We start from the raw sequence: 16,499 nt of genomic DNA on the forward strand, positions 1-16,499 counted from the left end.
CCTTCTCTAGCTTTGCAGAAATGTTGAAAGTGGTTGCTAGTAAGCACACAAACTCAAACTTCCAGAATTTTCCTCATTGTTACCTAATCCATTGTTTGCTCATCATAAATGACCTCACACGTAACTGTAGGCTAGCCTACCCTAGTAAATTCTGTATAGTATTTCTCTTCCTCAATTCAAGTATATTAACCAAATAGACTAGTAAAAATAAAATATTTTATCTTTTAATGTTCTTTTTTTTTTTATCTTTTAATGTTCCGATTGACTCTGGGTCATAAGCTAGTTCATAATTTCATAGTTAAAAGTATTAAGTATTTCACAAGTTAATAACTGTTTTCTAAACTCTCATTTCTATACATGGTTTGGAAACAAAACTAAAATTTTCTAATAAGTAGATATACTATTTATACTCCCAAGATAATAAGTAAAATTATTTAAATATGTACTCACTGCTATCCATTGAATTGGGGGAAAAAATCATTCAGATTGTGTCATTTTAATAGGTACCCGAAAATAACTGGACTATTTATTCATCTTGTAGCTATATTCCATTCATTTTTCATCCATCATAAAAGGAGGAATAGCTTCTTCCTATAGCAGAAAGATTCCAGAGTGTCTATAAATTTTGAGACTTTGTTGAAGACAAAGTGAAGTACTCTGATTCCCAGAAGAGACATTTCAATCAGTAGTTACTGAAGTCTTTCTTCATCTTAGTATCTTTAATAAAAGAACTAAAACCTAGCAGAAATCAATAAAATTATTCATAGGAGGTGACTTAAGAAGAAGCCATAGATATGACATATTACAGCAGATCAAAATGTATTTTTAAAATGCAATGTACTTTGAATTGGAAATTAAGAAGATAAAGGCATAGGGATTCTCACTTTAGTTAAGTAAAACAGACTAATTGGTATGAACTTTTCAAATACTTTAAGGTAGAAATCCAGGAAATAAAATAAGGAAGTAAAGCTTAGAAAAAGAGTTGTTTGCCTGTAATGGTAAATAAGAGAAAAAAAAAAAAAAGAAATAGGCAATATTAAAAGAAAGTGAAGAAGTAGAAAATAAAGATTTGGCTAAACCCTTGGAAATGTTAGCAAAGATATATATTATTTTTTAAAAACTTAATATCTTGCCTTCTGTTTTGTCCTACCTTCTAACTCTAGAACAACAATGTACTCATTTTAAGCACATAGGTTACTGAGAAAAACACCTCTAGGAAATATCTTTAAGTGGTCTTTGCTTTCAGATAAACCCTTTCTCTGCCTGTGAGCTTTTGGCTGCATGGATTATTTCTAAATACTGTTACCAAACACCATTATTACATGATTAGGTGTAACATCATGATTAAAGCCACTGTGAGAATACCTATTTTTACATAGGGGAAAGGATGAAAAAAAATGTTTTTACCTTTTGGAGTATGTTGGGAACAATTACATTCCATTAGATGCAGCAAAAACAGGTCAAACCAAAATGGAGATTTTTTTTTTTTTTTGTCATTGCAAAACACAGTAAATAGATCCTTACATTTTGTCAGTCTTTAGAATGCCTGGAGCCTTAATTTCTTCTTCCTTTTTTTCTTTTTTAAACAAAACTCTATTTTCTTTCCTTCCCTCTCCCTTCTCTTAGTCACGTCTTTCCTGCTGTAAAATTCATTCTAGTCTTTCAGGAAATGCTATCACCATACTCAGGAGGATTTTTTACTCCCTGTAAAGAAGGATGGGAAAGGTGCCTCCACAGCTGGGAGTAGGCCTGAGAATTCTCTAAGTATTTTGTGTTGGCCAAGGTAGACTCACACTGAGTGTTTTTCATCTTTGATTCAAACACATCAGTCAGAGAAGAAAGTCTTCCAATTTGTGATCCAAGTACACCACTTTAAGTACAGGGTCAGTAGTATCTCCTTGCTGGCTCTTCAGGTTTACAAGAATCAGGCAAAGCTGTGGGCTGCTACCCATTAGAATAGGAGCCCCATTTGTAATTGTGAGTTGGACCTGAGGCTCTCCCCTGCCTTGGACTCCCTTGTCTCAGCCAAAGGCTTTGCTCTAGGCACTGATGAAATCAAAGCCCTGGAAATAGAGTGCTTCCTGAGGAATGGTTAGCCTTGCTACTACTATTCAAACAGCAAGTAGAATGTTTTAAAAGATGATCCCGTCTCAGAAATGACAGAATGTTGGACCTAGAAGATTCTGTGGCAGTTTGGGAAATGACAGTTGATAGTTGTGAGGGTTATTTAATTGTCGTTCCCTTGAGACCCGTGAAACAAGCTGCTTTTTGGGATTCCTCTGGAGGAACAGAAAATCACTGGTGCTTGACTACAAAACGCTAAGTGTCTCGTCCCAGTAGTTCACAGCGCCAGCATCAGGTGTTCTAGTCCCCCGTCCCTCTTTAATATATAAATATATATTTGGACTTTTTGTGCTTTCCTAGGAGAAAAATACAGCAGAACAGAAAGTAAATGAAATGGCAAATCTCTTCTTTCTCCTGTCTGGATCCAGGAATAAAAAAAAAAAAAACAGCACTTTTTTAAGGGATATTCTTTGGGAGCCCTTTTCTATATAGATGTCTTTTCCAAGGATGAAGTCAGGACAATGCTGGACTCTATGGGAACTTACAGATAAGACAGTTACGGAAATGAGACCTGGGTCTTGTGGAAGCAGGTGAAAATGGCAGTGCTCAGAACTCCCCTGCTGGAGGCTACTAGCCTCAGTGAGAGGGAAAGGCTACTGCCACTAAATATTGCATATTTTATTCATTCGTTGGCTCTCTTATCACTTACCCTCCAATATTCGTGGGAGCAAGGAGTCCAACAAAGCTGTTGATGGACTAGCTCTGCAGTTGATCGGACTCCCAACAACTCAAGCCATCTGGACTCTGGGGGAGCTCATAGTTAAGACAAAAGAGATTCCTATGGAAAAAAAAATCGAGATTGAAATCCGGTTTGGGATGGGACTGAGGCTAACTTTTGCACTCAGTAAAGAGCATCAGGAAAACTTCGACCATATTATGCAGCACGATGAGGGGTCATGAGAAGGGTGTTAGTGCGTGTGTGAGGACGGGGTGCCCGGAGTCTCATCTACAGCTCTGCTTGCACCCGGGAAACCCGTTTCCATCAGGCCTTGGGGTGGGGGGTGGAGGGGGGGGGTGTCTCTGAACATTTCTAAACGTCCACAGGAATTTATTACAGAGAACAGGCAATTGACTTTCTCCAGAGTAGTGTGAAACCGCCATCTGAAAGAATTCATTACTTAAAACTTGATATTCTGTGATTTGCAGGATATACAGCATCGGTTTCCCATTGTGGTTAATCAAGCACACACGCACACAACCCAGCAACCGACCTCTGGGTTCAGGGTCATCACACCCCGGACCAAAGCTCGCGAGAGTGCGCACACGCGGTTTGGGGAAGGGGGGGGTGGGCGGGGGCGGTACCTCGGCTCCCGCACTACAACTCCCAGAAGGCGCCGCGGTCAGTCAGTCAGTGAGGGGGCCGCTTCCGCGCATGCGTCCCCGCCCTCCCTGCTTGGCGGCGGGGGGACGCGGTGGCGGGGTGGGGCGGCGCGTCCGGCTGTCGGGGACGCTTTCCTGGCCGGGGCGCCGTGTGGAGGCGCGCTGTGCCTCGAGGCCCGGCTGGCGGGGCCCGCCATGAGGCGCCTGGGTTCCGTGCAGCGGAAAATGCCGTGCGTGTTTGTGACGGAGGTGAAGGAGGAGCCCTCCGGTAAGAGGGAGCAGCAGGTACGGCGGGGCGCGGGCGGCGCCGCGGCTGCGCAGGCGCGTCGGGGCTCGGGGAGCGCTCTGCAGGCGGGGAGGTCCGGGCTCCCCAGCTGCAAGCCGGGGCATCTCCGAGGGAGCTTTTTCTGATAAGACGACTCGCACTCAGCATCGCATGGCAATCGAACACGCACATCTTAACGTTGATAGATATGCCTTTTTTTTTTTTTTTTTTTTTTTTACCTACCACCTTTTTTGGGGGAGGAAAACCCCTTCCCTAACTATTCACCTAATCGCCGCAGCCCAAACTTTACTGCTTTCCAAGAGCGTGGAGATTTTAGAAGACTCCTCGCCTTAACGGTTCTAAACAGGGAACCGGTGGCAGTTTGACCAGCTAGCCTAACTGGGTCCCTAAGGTGAGACCTCAGGTGTTGTTACTAGCAGTGGCCTGCTGGCTTCTCACTTTGCCGTCCTGTCCCTGGATGCTCAGGTCTCTCCCACCGGGTGTTTGTCACAGAGGGACCTCAGTAAATCACCTTACTGGTGAATGATTGACCTGTATCAAGATGATTCTTTCATGTGTAGCAAAGTCTTTGATAGAATCCCTTTATAGGTTTTGGGTGTGGTTTTTTTTTTTTTTTTAAGATTTTATTTATTTATTCATGAGAGAGAGAGAGGCAGAGACACAGGCAGAGGGAGAAGCAGGCTCCATGCAGGGAGCCCGACGTGGGACTCGACCCCTGGTCTCCAGGATCATGCCCTGGGTCCAAGGGCATTAAACCGCTGAGCCACCCAGGCTGCCCATGCTCCCAACTCTTGATGCAAAATTCATCATGTGCATTTGCATCCTGTGCATTCATCATAGGCCTACACACACACACACACACACACACACACACACGCCTCCTTACATCGTTTGCATTGGCGTTCTTGTTTTCTAGACTAAAAGACCTATAAGGTGGAGATTGCCCTGGTATTTCTAGTCCCACTTTCTAGGACCTAATCTGTAGTAGGCACTGGAGAAATATTTGTTGAATTAAAGAATGAACCTCGGAGTCCTTTCATGCCAATTTTCCATTCACCTTGACACTTTTTACTGTTTTTGTTTTTCTAAGGTTTATTTATTTATTTTAGAGACAGAACATGCAGACATGGTCCAGGCAGAGGGAGAGAGGCCTCAGACTCCTCACTGAGCGCAGAAACTGGTCCTCGGGCTCTTTCCCACAACCCTTGAGGTCATGACCTGAGCCAAAACCAAGAGTGGCTCTCTCAACCAACTGAAGAAGGCAGCCAGGCGCCCCTTACCTGGATGGATACTTTTTACTTTACAACATAACATTTCTAGTGCCACTGCTAGTTCTTAATAGTTTACGTGCTGCTTGTGCACTGCCTGGCTATTCTTGCCTACCACCCAGAATGATCATCATCATGTTCTTTCCTGGTCAAAACCCCACAGTTACTACTAACTGTAGCAGTAGTTGCCAAGCTTTTATTTACTTTTATTTTTAGCCATAATAAACCTAAATATTGACATCCCAAATAGTGATTCACTCTAGCTGTGATTCTCAACTTTGTATGTTGGGCTGGGAGTGGGTAGTTTGTAAAAGCACCTTCCACCAGGAAAAATAAGCACCTGTTTTCCCCCTCTACAGTAGAGATTTACTGACAGTATTATTTATAGCATAATATTCAAATCATTAACCATAATTCAAGGCTTCCCACTAATCAGGCCCAGTCTACTCTTGAGGTACCTCTTGGATGCACCATGAGTTGCCTGGGCTCAGTGCAGCAGAAGATATGTGTGTTGGCGACCATTTGCCTATTTAAAGTGAAGTTCTGTCCTGTTTGAACAAAGTCTGCTTCATCCTGTGAACATACTGGGCACAGTCCTGTCTTTATTTTTGCTTATGCTGTGCACTCTGCCTGGATTACTTCCAGAATTTTTAATTTTTTCAAATCAGACTTTCTCTATGAAATCTTTGATCATCTTAATTATCTCAGTGATCTCCTCTGTCTGGAAATTGGAAGACCATTCAGTTTATACTTGCTGTTACTTTTTAAACATGGGTACCTTGTTTATCCAGTCGTAGTTTAAAGTCTTTAATGAGAAGAGGTCCGTGTACCCTTTGGTATCTTATATTGTCTTTTGAGCCTGTTGATAGCAAAGTGGTAGAAAGTTGATTCTTCTAGAAGGAATGTTTGGAGCTCATCAAGAGCTCCATGGGCAGAGTAATCTCCCTAGGATCTTTGATAAATTTGAATGCACACCGACATGAGACCTTCGCTGCTCTACCGCAGGACGCTGCTTTACCACAGGTTAAACATATCCTCTGATACTAATTGCAGAAGTAGGTGTTAAATCCCCAGTCATTATTTTATCTTGAAAATACTGAATCAGTAACCGAATGGTGCTGATTTCCTAAGTCTACCTGACTCAGAAATAGTACTTCCATTTATTAGTCTTAAACCTGTACACACCAGCATTGTGCAGTGCTTTTCACGTTAAGATGTTACTTCAGATAATTTACACTATAAAACAGTAGCCTGAGTCTTTCTCAGAAATAAAAATATATCACAGATAAAAAGTTGGTAGGAATTTTAGAAACTCTCTCTTCCTCCATCGAATGATGGCCTTGGCTTCTCTTCCTGACTGTAGAAAAACCGTAAATTATGCAGTTTACTACTGCTAAAGCTGAATGAGCCCCCATTTGTTTTTCTCCTTACTATTTATTATACTTAACATTGTATTATGCATTTTGTTACTATTGTGTTGCTCATGAACATGAAAGTTCCACCAAAGGCAGGTACTTTTTTCTTACCTGTATATTTCCTAGTCTCAAGGTTAGAAGGCATTTAGCAAGTACTGTGCCAGGTAAATAATTGAACACACTGTGCTCGGGAGACAGTGCTGCATAGCACATGGTTCCTGGTGTCCTCTCATGGTCAGTAAAGAAACGTGAACAATTACAGATCGGTGTGGGAAAACGGGTATTGCTACGATAGCAAAGAAGGGAGGGGGAAACTCATGAGAACTTGACAGAAGAAATATTTTTAGATTTTCTTGAAAGGTAAGCAGGAGATTGTACCTTAGAAACAGTGAAATTAAGAATATTCCAAGTGAGAGTATATGTGAAGGCATAGAGGCTGTTTATCTTAAACCAATTTTCTTTCTCTCTTTTTTAAGCCATTTAAAGTTTTGGCAACTGAAACTCTAAGTCACAAGGCATTAGATGCAGATATATACAGTGCAATTCCAACAGAAAAAGTGGATGGAACATGTTGTTATATTACTACCTACAAAGGTAAAATAAAACTGTACTACAAATATTATTTAATCACTTTATGAACTATATATATCTGAAGTAGGGCATTTACCCTTCATAAACCCTTGGCAACCTAAGTGTAGGAGCAAAATGTAAAATCCCAGTTGTTATATTTATTTATTATATCACTGTATCTTTCTCTTGGGGGAGGAAAGGAAGGTAATTAACATTTACTTACTACTTATTAAGGGCAGGCAGTATGAGAAATGCTTTATACATGTCATCTCTAATTTGCACAGTAAGCCTCCATTTCAGAGATGAGGAAACTGAGCCTCAGAGAACTTAAAGAATTTGTCCAAGACCATATAATTAATGAATGGCTGAACTGGTAACACAACCTATGTTTGATCCTAAAATATGCTTTTATGTCACTGTTTCCAGTACTGACTCCTAGTTTTTATTGCTATTGGCAATATCTCTACTTTATTTCAATTTATGCACTTTAAGAGCTAGAAACTAAAATAGAAATTGTCACTTAAGGAAAAGGAAAAAAATGCATCAAAAAGAGAGAAATAATCTTTGTGATTTCCTTTTACCTCGTAATTCCAGCAAGAGAAACAGAACAGTTAAATAAACGCAAATTAGACATATTCCTGGTATCAGGAAGTCTTTTCTGAAATGCATTTTTTTTCCATTTTGAATTGTGATTAAAATACATGTAACATAATTTACCATCTTACCCATCTTTATGTGTATAGCTCATCGTTGTGCTACGTCACCACCATATATCTCCAGAACTCTTCATCTTGCAAAATTGAAACTCAATACCCATTAAATAAATTACCATTCCCCCTTCTCCAGCCCTTGACAACCACCATTCTATTTTGTCTCTGTGGCTTTGGCTACTATAGGTACCTCCTTTATGTGGAATCCTACAGTATATGTCTTTTTATGACAAGCTTATTTCATTTAGCAGAGTGTCCTCATGTTCATTCCCTTCATTTTGAAGGCGGAGTAACGGTTCATGGTGTGTATATGCCACGTTGTTTGTACACACCACATAACTTTATGTATATGCCACATACTTTCATGTCTATGTGATTCATCCATCAGTGTACACTTGGGCTACTTCTGCCTTTTGGGTCTTGTAAATGATGCTGCCATAAATATGGTGAACAGATATCTCCTTGAGGCCCTGCTTTCAGTTCTTTGGTGGTATATATTCAGAAGTGGAATTGCTGGATCATATAATTCTATTTTTAATTTTTTGAGGAACTGCCATACTGTTTTCCATAGCAGCTGATGATTCCCTGCCTACCAAAAGTGCACAAGGGTTCCAGTTTCCCCACCTCCTCATCAGCATTTCTAATTCCGTTTGACAGTAGCCGTTTTAATGGATATGAGTGAATTTTTGTATTTACGAGTAAAAAGAACAGAAGGTCCAGTCAACCAGAAATGACCATATAATTTTAATCTGGTTCTTCATATTATTTATTGGCACAGTTAATAAGGAATACTGAATGTCTGAACCAAACTATAATCAATTATTTTAAAATCTCATATAGTTGAAGAAACTAAAAGATTTTTCAGGGTTTTATAATTATATTAAGAAACTTAAACATGCATCATTTGTTTGATCATGTATAATAGTGGCAGATAAACATGACTGGATTGCTAAAAAAAAAAAAAACTTACAGGATCCAAAATGACAGTGCTTGCAAATGCAAATCCAGAGGTGATCACTGGTATAGGATAAACAGTATTAGCACCGGCATTAAACCTACATCGCAGCAAAGGGTTGATGAGGCCAAGTGAAAGCGCCTTTTGTTACCCCATCTTCCCCCTCTTCACTCCTCCCAGCCCCCAAGGTTCTGGCAGGACACACTTTGTCAAATCAGGAATCACTGATGTATGCAGGGAACACCTTGGAAACAGAGTCCAAAATGAAGTCTCAGCTGGGGATTTTTATATTCTGCTGGTCACAGAGACATCTTCCTGCTAAGTAACCAGCCTCAACAGCAGAGCCCTCCAGGAGTCTCACTGAGACCAGGTATAAGACTCACTAGTCTGGCTGTTATCAATAAAGAGTGCAGCACATTGCCCTGAAACTTCATGGATCCATGATAATGGATCATCACTAATAATCACTGTTTCATGCCTTGACCAGGGATCAGAGCCATGCAGAAAAACTCAGGCTAATTCCACATTTTTAGGAACTAACCCTCATAGCACATTTATATTTCAGGAGAAATGTGAATACAGTTATCCAGATAGGTTTCCGTTTAGTATAGAGATAGCTTTGGTTTCTCACAAATGCTCATTGCCAATAAAATGTGGCTGTGAATGTCCTTATGAAAAAGTCACATATTTACTTTTTACCTCATCCTCCTCATTCTTTAACCAAAGACTTAAGTCTTACAGCATAAGGTACTGCTGGGTAAGATGTGTCTGTTAGAATTCATATTTATCTTTGTCTTGTAGGGTTGCTGCTTTTAGGGAAGATGACCCTGTTATATATTGAAAACCTTTCTAGCGAAATGTCTTTCAAGATAAGTTTTATTGTTTGCTTCTTAAACTTTCTTTTCCCTTTTATTAGACTTTTTTTTTTTTTTTTTTTTTTTTTTTAGGTCAGCCATATCTTTGGGCTCGGCTAGATAGAAAACCTAACAAATTAGCTGAGAAAAGATTTAAAAATTTTCTACATTCAAAACAAAACTCAAAAGGTTAGTGGGTCCTCTTCTTTTTTTTCAGTTTTTTATGATTTAAATAACCTGCAATTTTTGGCTTCTTAAGTGGTAGTATTTGTATACATCATATCCTTCTTACAGTTTAAGTACTGAGGGGAAAGAAGAAAATTGTAATTGAGTATCTTTGTACGTAAATAATATTCTTGAAAAATATTTTGTTTTCCTAACATTTTTATGACTCATAAAAATTGTTGATATTATAAAAACATACACATTACTGGGGCACCTGGGTGGCTTAGTGGTTGAGCATCTGCCTTTGGCTCAGGTTTGATCTCGGGGTCCTGGGATCAAGTCCTGCATCAGACTCCCAGCAGGGAGCCTGGTTCTCTTTCTCTGTGTCTCTCATGAATAAATATAATCTTAAAAAAGTTACATATTACTACATATATACTGTAATGAGCAACATGTTTTGGATTTGTTGCCTAAGAGACAAGTAGGTATTTTTATAAATCAGCCATAGAAATATCAAAGGATTATCAGTATTTTTAATTAAACATTAAAATGGCTAAATATTATATAAGCAGATACATTAATCTTTGTATATCCATTCATTCATTAATACATCTTTATAGTACATTAAAAATTCATCATTAATCTGTATATACTGGAACATTGGCTACTTTAGACTTCTGTCCAGTATTTACAGATAGTGGTAGGTTCAAAATTGAAAAATTTTTTTAAAAAGTATTTGACAGAGTAAGTGAACACAAGCAGGGGAGTGGCAGGCAGAGAGAGAGGGAGAAGCATGTTCCCCACCAAGCAGAGACCTTGATGTGGGGCTTGATCCCAGGTTCCCAGGATCATGACCTGAGCTAAAGGCAGATGCTTAACCTACTGAGCCACCCAGGCGCCCCTAAAATTGAAAATCTAAAGTGTTAGTACTCTGAGAAGTGCAGTCACATCATGGTGATAATGGAGAATAATTATATAATACCTGATATTCTGGGTATTATATAATACCTTGTATTATGATATTATGTTCCCACTTTTAATTTGTTCATTCTTATATTTTTTTAAAATATCACTATATATAAAATTATTTAACTCTTTTAGAATTTTTTTGGAATGTTGAGGAAGACTTCAAACCTGTTCCAGAGTGCTGGATACCAGCGAAGGAAATAGAACAATTAAACGGGAATCCAATGCCTGATGAAAACGGACACATTCCTGGTATCATGAAAACTTTTCTAAAATGCATAAGTAGTTTTTCTGGGAATGGGAACATTTTTGAAAAGTGCTGAGTAGAAAGATACCTCAGATTAAAGTTCAGTTCAGCCAGCATGTCAAGTACCCATAACATGCAGAGTACTCTTAGGCTCTAATAATAAAGAAGTGAAGATTAGAATCCTACCTCCGTGATCTTTCAGACACTAGGGGAAATCCACCAATATTAGTATGATTTAAGAACTAAAAGGAAAGTACACACAGGCAAGATATAGTCAGAGAAAAGAGGAATAATTCTAGTCAGCTTCTGGTAGAGGAAGCTCTAAGGGGAGAGGACATCTGTACTGAAGCTTAAGAACCAGAAACTTAGCTGGCAAGGAAGAGGGAAGGTTAGCTTAGGCAAATTCCCACAAAGAGGAGAGATATGGAGTCATGGGAATTTTATGTGACTTCTCTGGCTGGAATGTTTAGGGCGTATGACTTTGGAGGACATTATGAAAGGTGAGGCTCTAGATGTGGAATGGGCTTAGGTCTTAAAGGGTTTATTCCACTGAAAGGAGTTTGAAATTCATCCTGAAGATGATTATTAAGCAGGTGTGCAGCAGAACTAAATTTAAATTTTTGAAGCAGGATTATGATAAAAGTGGGGTGGGTTTCCCTAGAGACTAATGGACCAGGAAAGAAGTTATTACAGTTCTCTGAGTGAGTATTGAAGGCCAAAGATCACAGTGGTATATGTGTCCTAGTTTTTGTTTGTTTGATAAAAGAATCATCCACATGTGGGAGACTATTCTGGAATAGGAGTTAGGAGAGGAATAGCAATAACATTCAGTACACGTGGAATTAATACATCGTTTAGCAAATACTGCAGTAATACAATAAATTGTAGAACACTTACTGCATAGATCTATTGTCCCTGAAACTGGAGAGACAGTAGAGAGAAGACTTAAGGAAAAAAAAAGTTTTAATGCTGTGTTTTAGAATGGTGTTCAATTCTTATTGAAAAGGTGAATTTTCTAGTAAAGGAATGCTGAGTGCTCTGTAGTGAACCATGAAGAGGTTAATTCCTCAACAGAATAAAAAATAACCTTACGGTTAAAAAAATGATTATGATTTAAAAAGTAGTTAAACTTAAAACACTTCCACTGATTTAAATAAGTGATATGTGTGTGATAAACATCCAGAAAACATGGAAAATTTATAACAAAAATTGCTTCAAGTCACAATCCAGTGAAAACAACGTGATTACAGTTTTTTCTTTACATGATAGGTTGGGTACCAGTGGAAAAAAACAACAAACAGTATTGCTGGCATTCCTCAGTAGTTAATTATGAATTTGAAATTGCCCTGGTACTGAAGCATCATCCTGATGATCCTGGTCTTTTGGAAATTAGTGCAGTGCCTCTCTCAGATCTCCTAGAACAAACACTAGAGCTTATAGGAACAAATATTAATGGAAACCCATATGGTGAGTAAAGCCTTTTTCCCATTCAATTAACAGTAACTGTCATTTATAAAGAGAACTTTGTGCCTTCAACTTAAAACACATTCAGTAAAGAAATGACTAGTTTGAGTTAACAAGCCTTCTAGAATTATAGCCATTTCTATTTATGTCCATGGTGAAATTTATGCATGACTCTAACCATTTTATTAACCCAAAAAGTTGATTTTAGCTTCCCATTCTCCCCTGTAATAACATAGAACTATGTATGAAACTCAAGTGTAACTTTTTTTTTGCTTTTTAAAATTTAGGTGAAATGAGGTGAATGAGAATCATGTGTTTTTCATGGCTAGGTAATTAGTTTAGCATTAATAAGCCACTAAGTAAATTAAAGAATTGCCCATGAATAGCATATCGAGTATCAAAATCTGTACTATGATGAGTTGAGTTCAAGTCCAGAGGGCACTGTGGAGTACATTGTTGACAGGGGGCTGAAGACAGACCCAAGGATATTAAAGCTGGAATAACAAAATCCAACATAGAGATTAGCAGCAGATTGATAGGTAGAAGGAGGTTAAGATAGTAATTATATGTGTTATCTGAGCTACAGATTGGCTGTTTGCCAAACACTGTATGATATTTGAACTTGGCTAATGGTACAGAGCAGGGGTTGGCAGACTTTCTCTGTACAAGTCCAGTAAGTATTTAGGTTTTGTAGGCCATTCCTCTGAAATAGGCCATAAACAGTACCTAAGAGAATGGGTATAGCTGCATTCCATTGAAACTACAAAAACAGGCATCTGGTTGGATTTGGCCCATGGGTCATAGTTTGCTGACCCTTGATATTTATAGATTATATGAAGGTAAAATTTAGACTTAATGGGATAAGGTGGCACTTCTGAATGAGGTCTCTCGTTGTATTTCTCTTTTCTAGCAATCCAACTAAACTTTTTGATAAATTTATTGCTAAATGTTTTAAAAGGCTTTTTTTATTTGAAGAAGTAAATTTTCTCAATTCTTTTTGAAACTTTGTATGGCTAACGGAAATTTTTACCATTCAGGGTTAGGAAGCAAGAAGCATCCATTACATCTTCTTATACCACATGGGGCATTTCAGATAAGAAATCTACCCACCTTGAAGCACAATGATCTATTATCCTGGTTTGAAGGTTGCAGAGAGGGTAAAATTGAAGGAATAGTATGGCATTGCAATGACGGCTGTTTAATCAAGGTAATGGCAGAAAATAGTTGGCGGAATTATGTCGTTTTATTTAATTTCCTCATCTCAGAGACCACCATTCTTTATATGATAAAGAAGTGTTTCCCAGGATGTTTTCATTCTCTGGGGCATTGGTTTTCCTAGATGTGCTTCAGAAATAAAGTGATGAAAACATCTGGAAAAATTGCATATTACAGACTCCCTTCTTGGAAATTTATGTTGCACTTGAATGCTGAGATAATCTATACCAACTTGGTTTAACTCAGCATTTTCCAAAGTTACTTGATTATAGAATTTGAGGTAAAGTGCCAAGGTAACAGCTAATATTTACAGAATGAATTTTTATACTTTGTGCCCTTTTTGTCTCTTGGACTTGTCTACTTAATTTCTCACAGGTTTCTGAAATTGATAATGTTTGGAACTGGACCTAGTCCTATCAACCCTGATTCCCAACAATTCAAAAAACTCAGATGGTTTTTAACCCCTCTCTCCATTACTTTATACATAAAATTCTTTAAGATTCTGATCTATTGAATCTGTACTTCTCCCCAACCATTTGGCAGTTTTCATTTTAATTGAAGCTGAGAGATTCATACTTGATTTAGTTTATCACCCTCTTTAAGTGTTATCTTTCAGTCTTATCCTTGTCTGTCCATTCTCCACAGTAAGTGAAAATGTTACTTTGTTGCATAAAACAGCTTCCTGACATTCAGGATCTGACCCATGCTTCACTTTCTGCCAAATATACACACACTATTGTATATGCTCTAACCACACTTAAGTAATTGCAATCAAAGCAAAAAGCACCATTCTATCACATGATACTTAGAATGCCTCCCCACCCATGTTTTTCAGTTGGCTAGCTTCGTACTCAGCAACAGACTCCATTCATTACATTCTTATGGAGCCCCTAATTATGATCCTGGCATGTTTCCAGGTACTGGAAATACAGAGTCAACAAAAACAATGTCTGCCTTCATGAAGCTTACATTCTAATGGGGAAGATAGACAATAACAAGTAAACATGTAATATGTCAGAAGGAGAACAGCTATGAAAAAAAAAAAGGGTAAGAAAAGGTAGAGCCTTGAATAGTGCTTGGCAGATGGTAGGCATTCAAAATAATTATTTGTAAGTGAATGAAAATAATAAAGTCTGAGGCTAATACCCTTTTTTGCTCTTTTCAGGTTCATCGCCATCATCTTGGTTTATGCTGGCCAATTCCAGATACTTACATGAATTCAAAACCAGTTGTTATCAACATGAATCTGAACAAGTATGACCATGCCTTTGATACTAAATGTTTGTTTAATCTTTTTTCAAAAATAGATAATCAGAAATTTGGTAGACTCAAAGATATAATACTTGATGTATAAACTAGAAATCCAGTTAAAAATCAGCTTTATTATATTGGAATCTTGAATATTCTGCTATATGTGGAAGGTTTTACATCTCAGAATTCTGTGTTGAAGAGAGCAATATGTCGTCTAGCATTTGAAGAAACGAATTTCCCAGTTGCAAATTTTATTCAGAATTTTATTCAGAACTAGCAAATGAATTTTAACCACAAGACTTAAAAAATGTAATGGTAAGCTCCCCTGCCTGGTACAAAGTTAAAGACTGCAACTAAACCAACAATTCTGGATCATTAATACTTAACATATGGCTATAACCTCATAACATGTTTATATACATGTAAATATATATAAAACTAGATTCTTAACACACATATAAATAAGTATGTATAAAACCCCAATTTTAAATGTTAAAATTAAAATCACCCTATACTCTTTAAAAAACTTAAACATGAATATATACAGAAATTCATCATAGCTCATTTGATAGTCATAACTTACTCTAAAAGTCTTAAAAATATACTTTTCTAGTATGTTTAAAATTTTATATAATTTTATTTACTAAGACTTCAATTTAATAAAGGTACAGGTATGAAGAAAGAAATCATGTAGGTCAGAGACCTGCTTGATTTCCAGATGGAGTTTTAACTTATAAAGTTAATAAATAGTTCAATAAAACTGTAGTTATAGGTAGTCCTTAATAAATGGGGAGATTAGGAGGACTTTCTCCTTCATCTTCAAACTGTTCAGAAGCAGCAATAGGACTAGTTAATTCAACTCCACATTGTTCAGAAAGTTTTCTTAACTTCTCTTCTAAGAGAATATTCTTTTTCACTTCTTCTTTATAATTATACTTCAGATCTTCAATTTCTTCAAAAAATGAAGGATCAAAGTTTTCCAGTTCTTTTTTCAGCTTTTTTATTTCCTCCTAATAGAAACATGATATTTTTGAAAGGTATGTAGGAATATAATACATTCTTTAGATTTAAATTAAAGAAACTTAAATATAAACATAAAATCCAAAGTAACCTGAATAATCAGATATATGCTATACAGGCAGAAGTATTTTCTTAGAATTCTATTAATAAGGTTTCACTGTACAGCATAAGTAACTTGTTAGCTGGCAAATCAAATTATCTATTCTGTAAATTATGCCCTAGTTTTTGACTAAAACTTATTTCTTAAATTAGTGTGTGTGTGTGCATGTGGGGGGGTGTAAACTAGTGGTGGCAACATTTAAGCTTTCTCTAAAAGTATATTAGATACTCTCATTGGGGCAATCAGAAAGACTTGGCTGTTCACAACACAAGTTATTTTGGTTAAGAGTCTTTGGTTTAGGCTTCATTTATATTTTCTTTACAAATACCTATTTTTTTTTAATGAATAACATTTAACTTATAAATATATTTAGAATTTGGGAAACTCTGGGACCTCTACCTGACTAAGAGAAATGTGTAAAGAGAGAATATGAACTTCAGAATAGCTAGTGATCACTAGTTAATTCTTTAGTTTATGCTGTTTTGTTCTGTTTATAGATTCTTTTTTTTTTTTTTTTTTTTTTTTTTTTTTTTTTTTTTTTTAAATTTATTTATTTATGATAGTCACAC

At 37.4% G+C, this 16,499-nt stretch overlaps 3 protein-coding genes across 14 annotated transcripts in view; 1 reads left to right on the forward strand and 2 right to left on the reverse strand.

The window, feature by feature from the left end:
* Positions 1-3,606, reverse strand: part of C15H12orf50 (chromosome 15 C12orf50 homolog) — a 42,006-nt gene extending 38,400 nt beyond the window's left edge. Inside the window, exons 1-3 of one of the 6 annotated variants that reach the window (XM_038558616.1) lie at positions 3,427-3,606; positions 2,774-2,902; positions 451-591 (exon numbers count right to left, since the gene is read on the reverse strand). The gene's annotated coding sequence lies outside the window, so the exon portion shown is untranslated. Of the gene's footprint in view, position 1; positions 100-450; positions 592-1,150; positions 1,287-1,407; positions 2,380-2,773; positions 2,903-3,242; positions 3,379-3,426 lie in introns of those variants that run through there. The other 5 variants (XM_038558615.1, XM_038558617.1, XM_038558618.1 and 2 more) reach the window with 5 other exon arrangements.
* Positions 3,516-16,499, forward strand: part of C15H12orf29 (chromosome 15 C12orf29 homolog) — a 59,128-nt gene continuing 46,144 nt past the window's right edge. For 2 of the 4 annotated variants that reach the window (XR_005370450.1, XM_038558623.1), the window contains exons 1-7: positions 3,518-3,729; positions 6,890-7,007; positions 9,596-9,691; positions 10,769-10,885; positions 12,150-12,347; positions 13,382-13,551; positions 14,725-14,813. Coding sequence is in view for 3 of the 4 variants with exons in the window: in XM_038558623.1 (XP_038414551.1) it covers positions 3,640-3,729; positions 6,890-7,007; positions 9,596-9,691; positions 10,769-10,885; positions 12,150-12,347; positions 13,382-13,551; positions 14,725-14,813 (878 nt within the window). In the remaining variant the exon portion in view is untranslated. Of the gene's footprint in view, positions 3,730-6,889; positions 7,008-9,595; positions 9,692-10,768; positions 10,886-12,149; positions 12,348-13,381; positions 13,552-14,724; positions 14,983-16,499 lie in introns of those variants that run through there. The other 2 variants (XM_038558621.1, XM_038558622.1) reach the window with 2 other exon arrangements.
* The window catches only part of CEP290 (centrosomal protein 290), an 86,903-nt gene continuing 85,456 nt past the window's right edge, over positions 15,053-16,499 (reverse strand). For all 4 annotated transcript variants that reach the window (XM_038558604.1, XM_038558603.1, XM_038558601.1 and 1 more), the window contains one exon: positions 15,053-15,820. In XM_038558604.1, coding sequence (XP_038414532.1) covers positions 15,590-15,820 — 231 coding nt within the window. In that variant the 3' untranslated portion in view covers positions 15,053-15,589. The remainder of the gene's footprint in view (positions 15,821-16,499) is intronic.

This window comes from Canis lupus, chromosome 15 (assembly GCF_011100685.1).
Source record: "Canis lupus familiaris isolate Mischka breed German Shepherd chromosome 15, alternate assembly UU_Cfam_GSD_1.0, whole genome shotgun sequence".
Classification (NCBI taxonomy): Eukaryota; Metazoa; Chordata; class Mammalia; order Carnivora; family Canidae; genus Canis; species Canis lupus.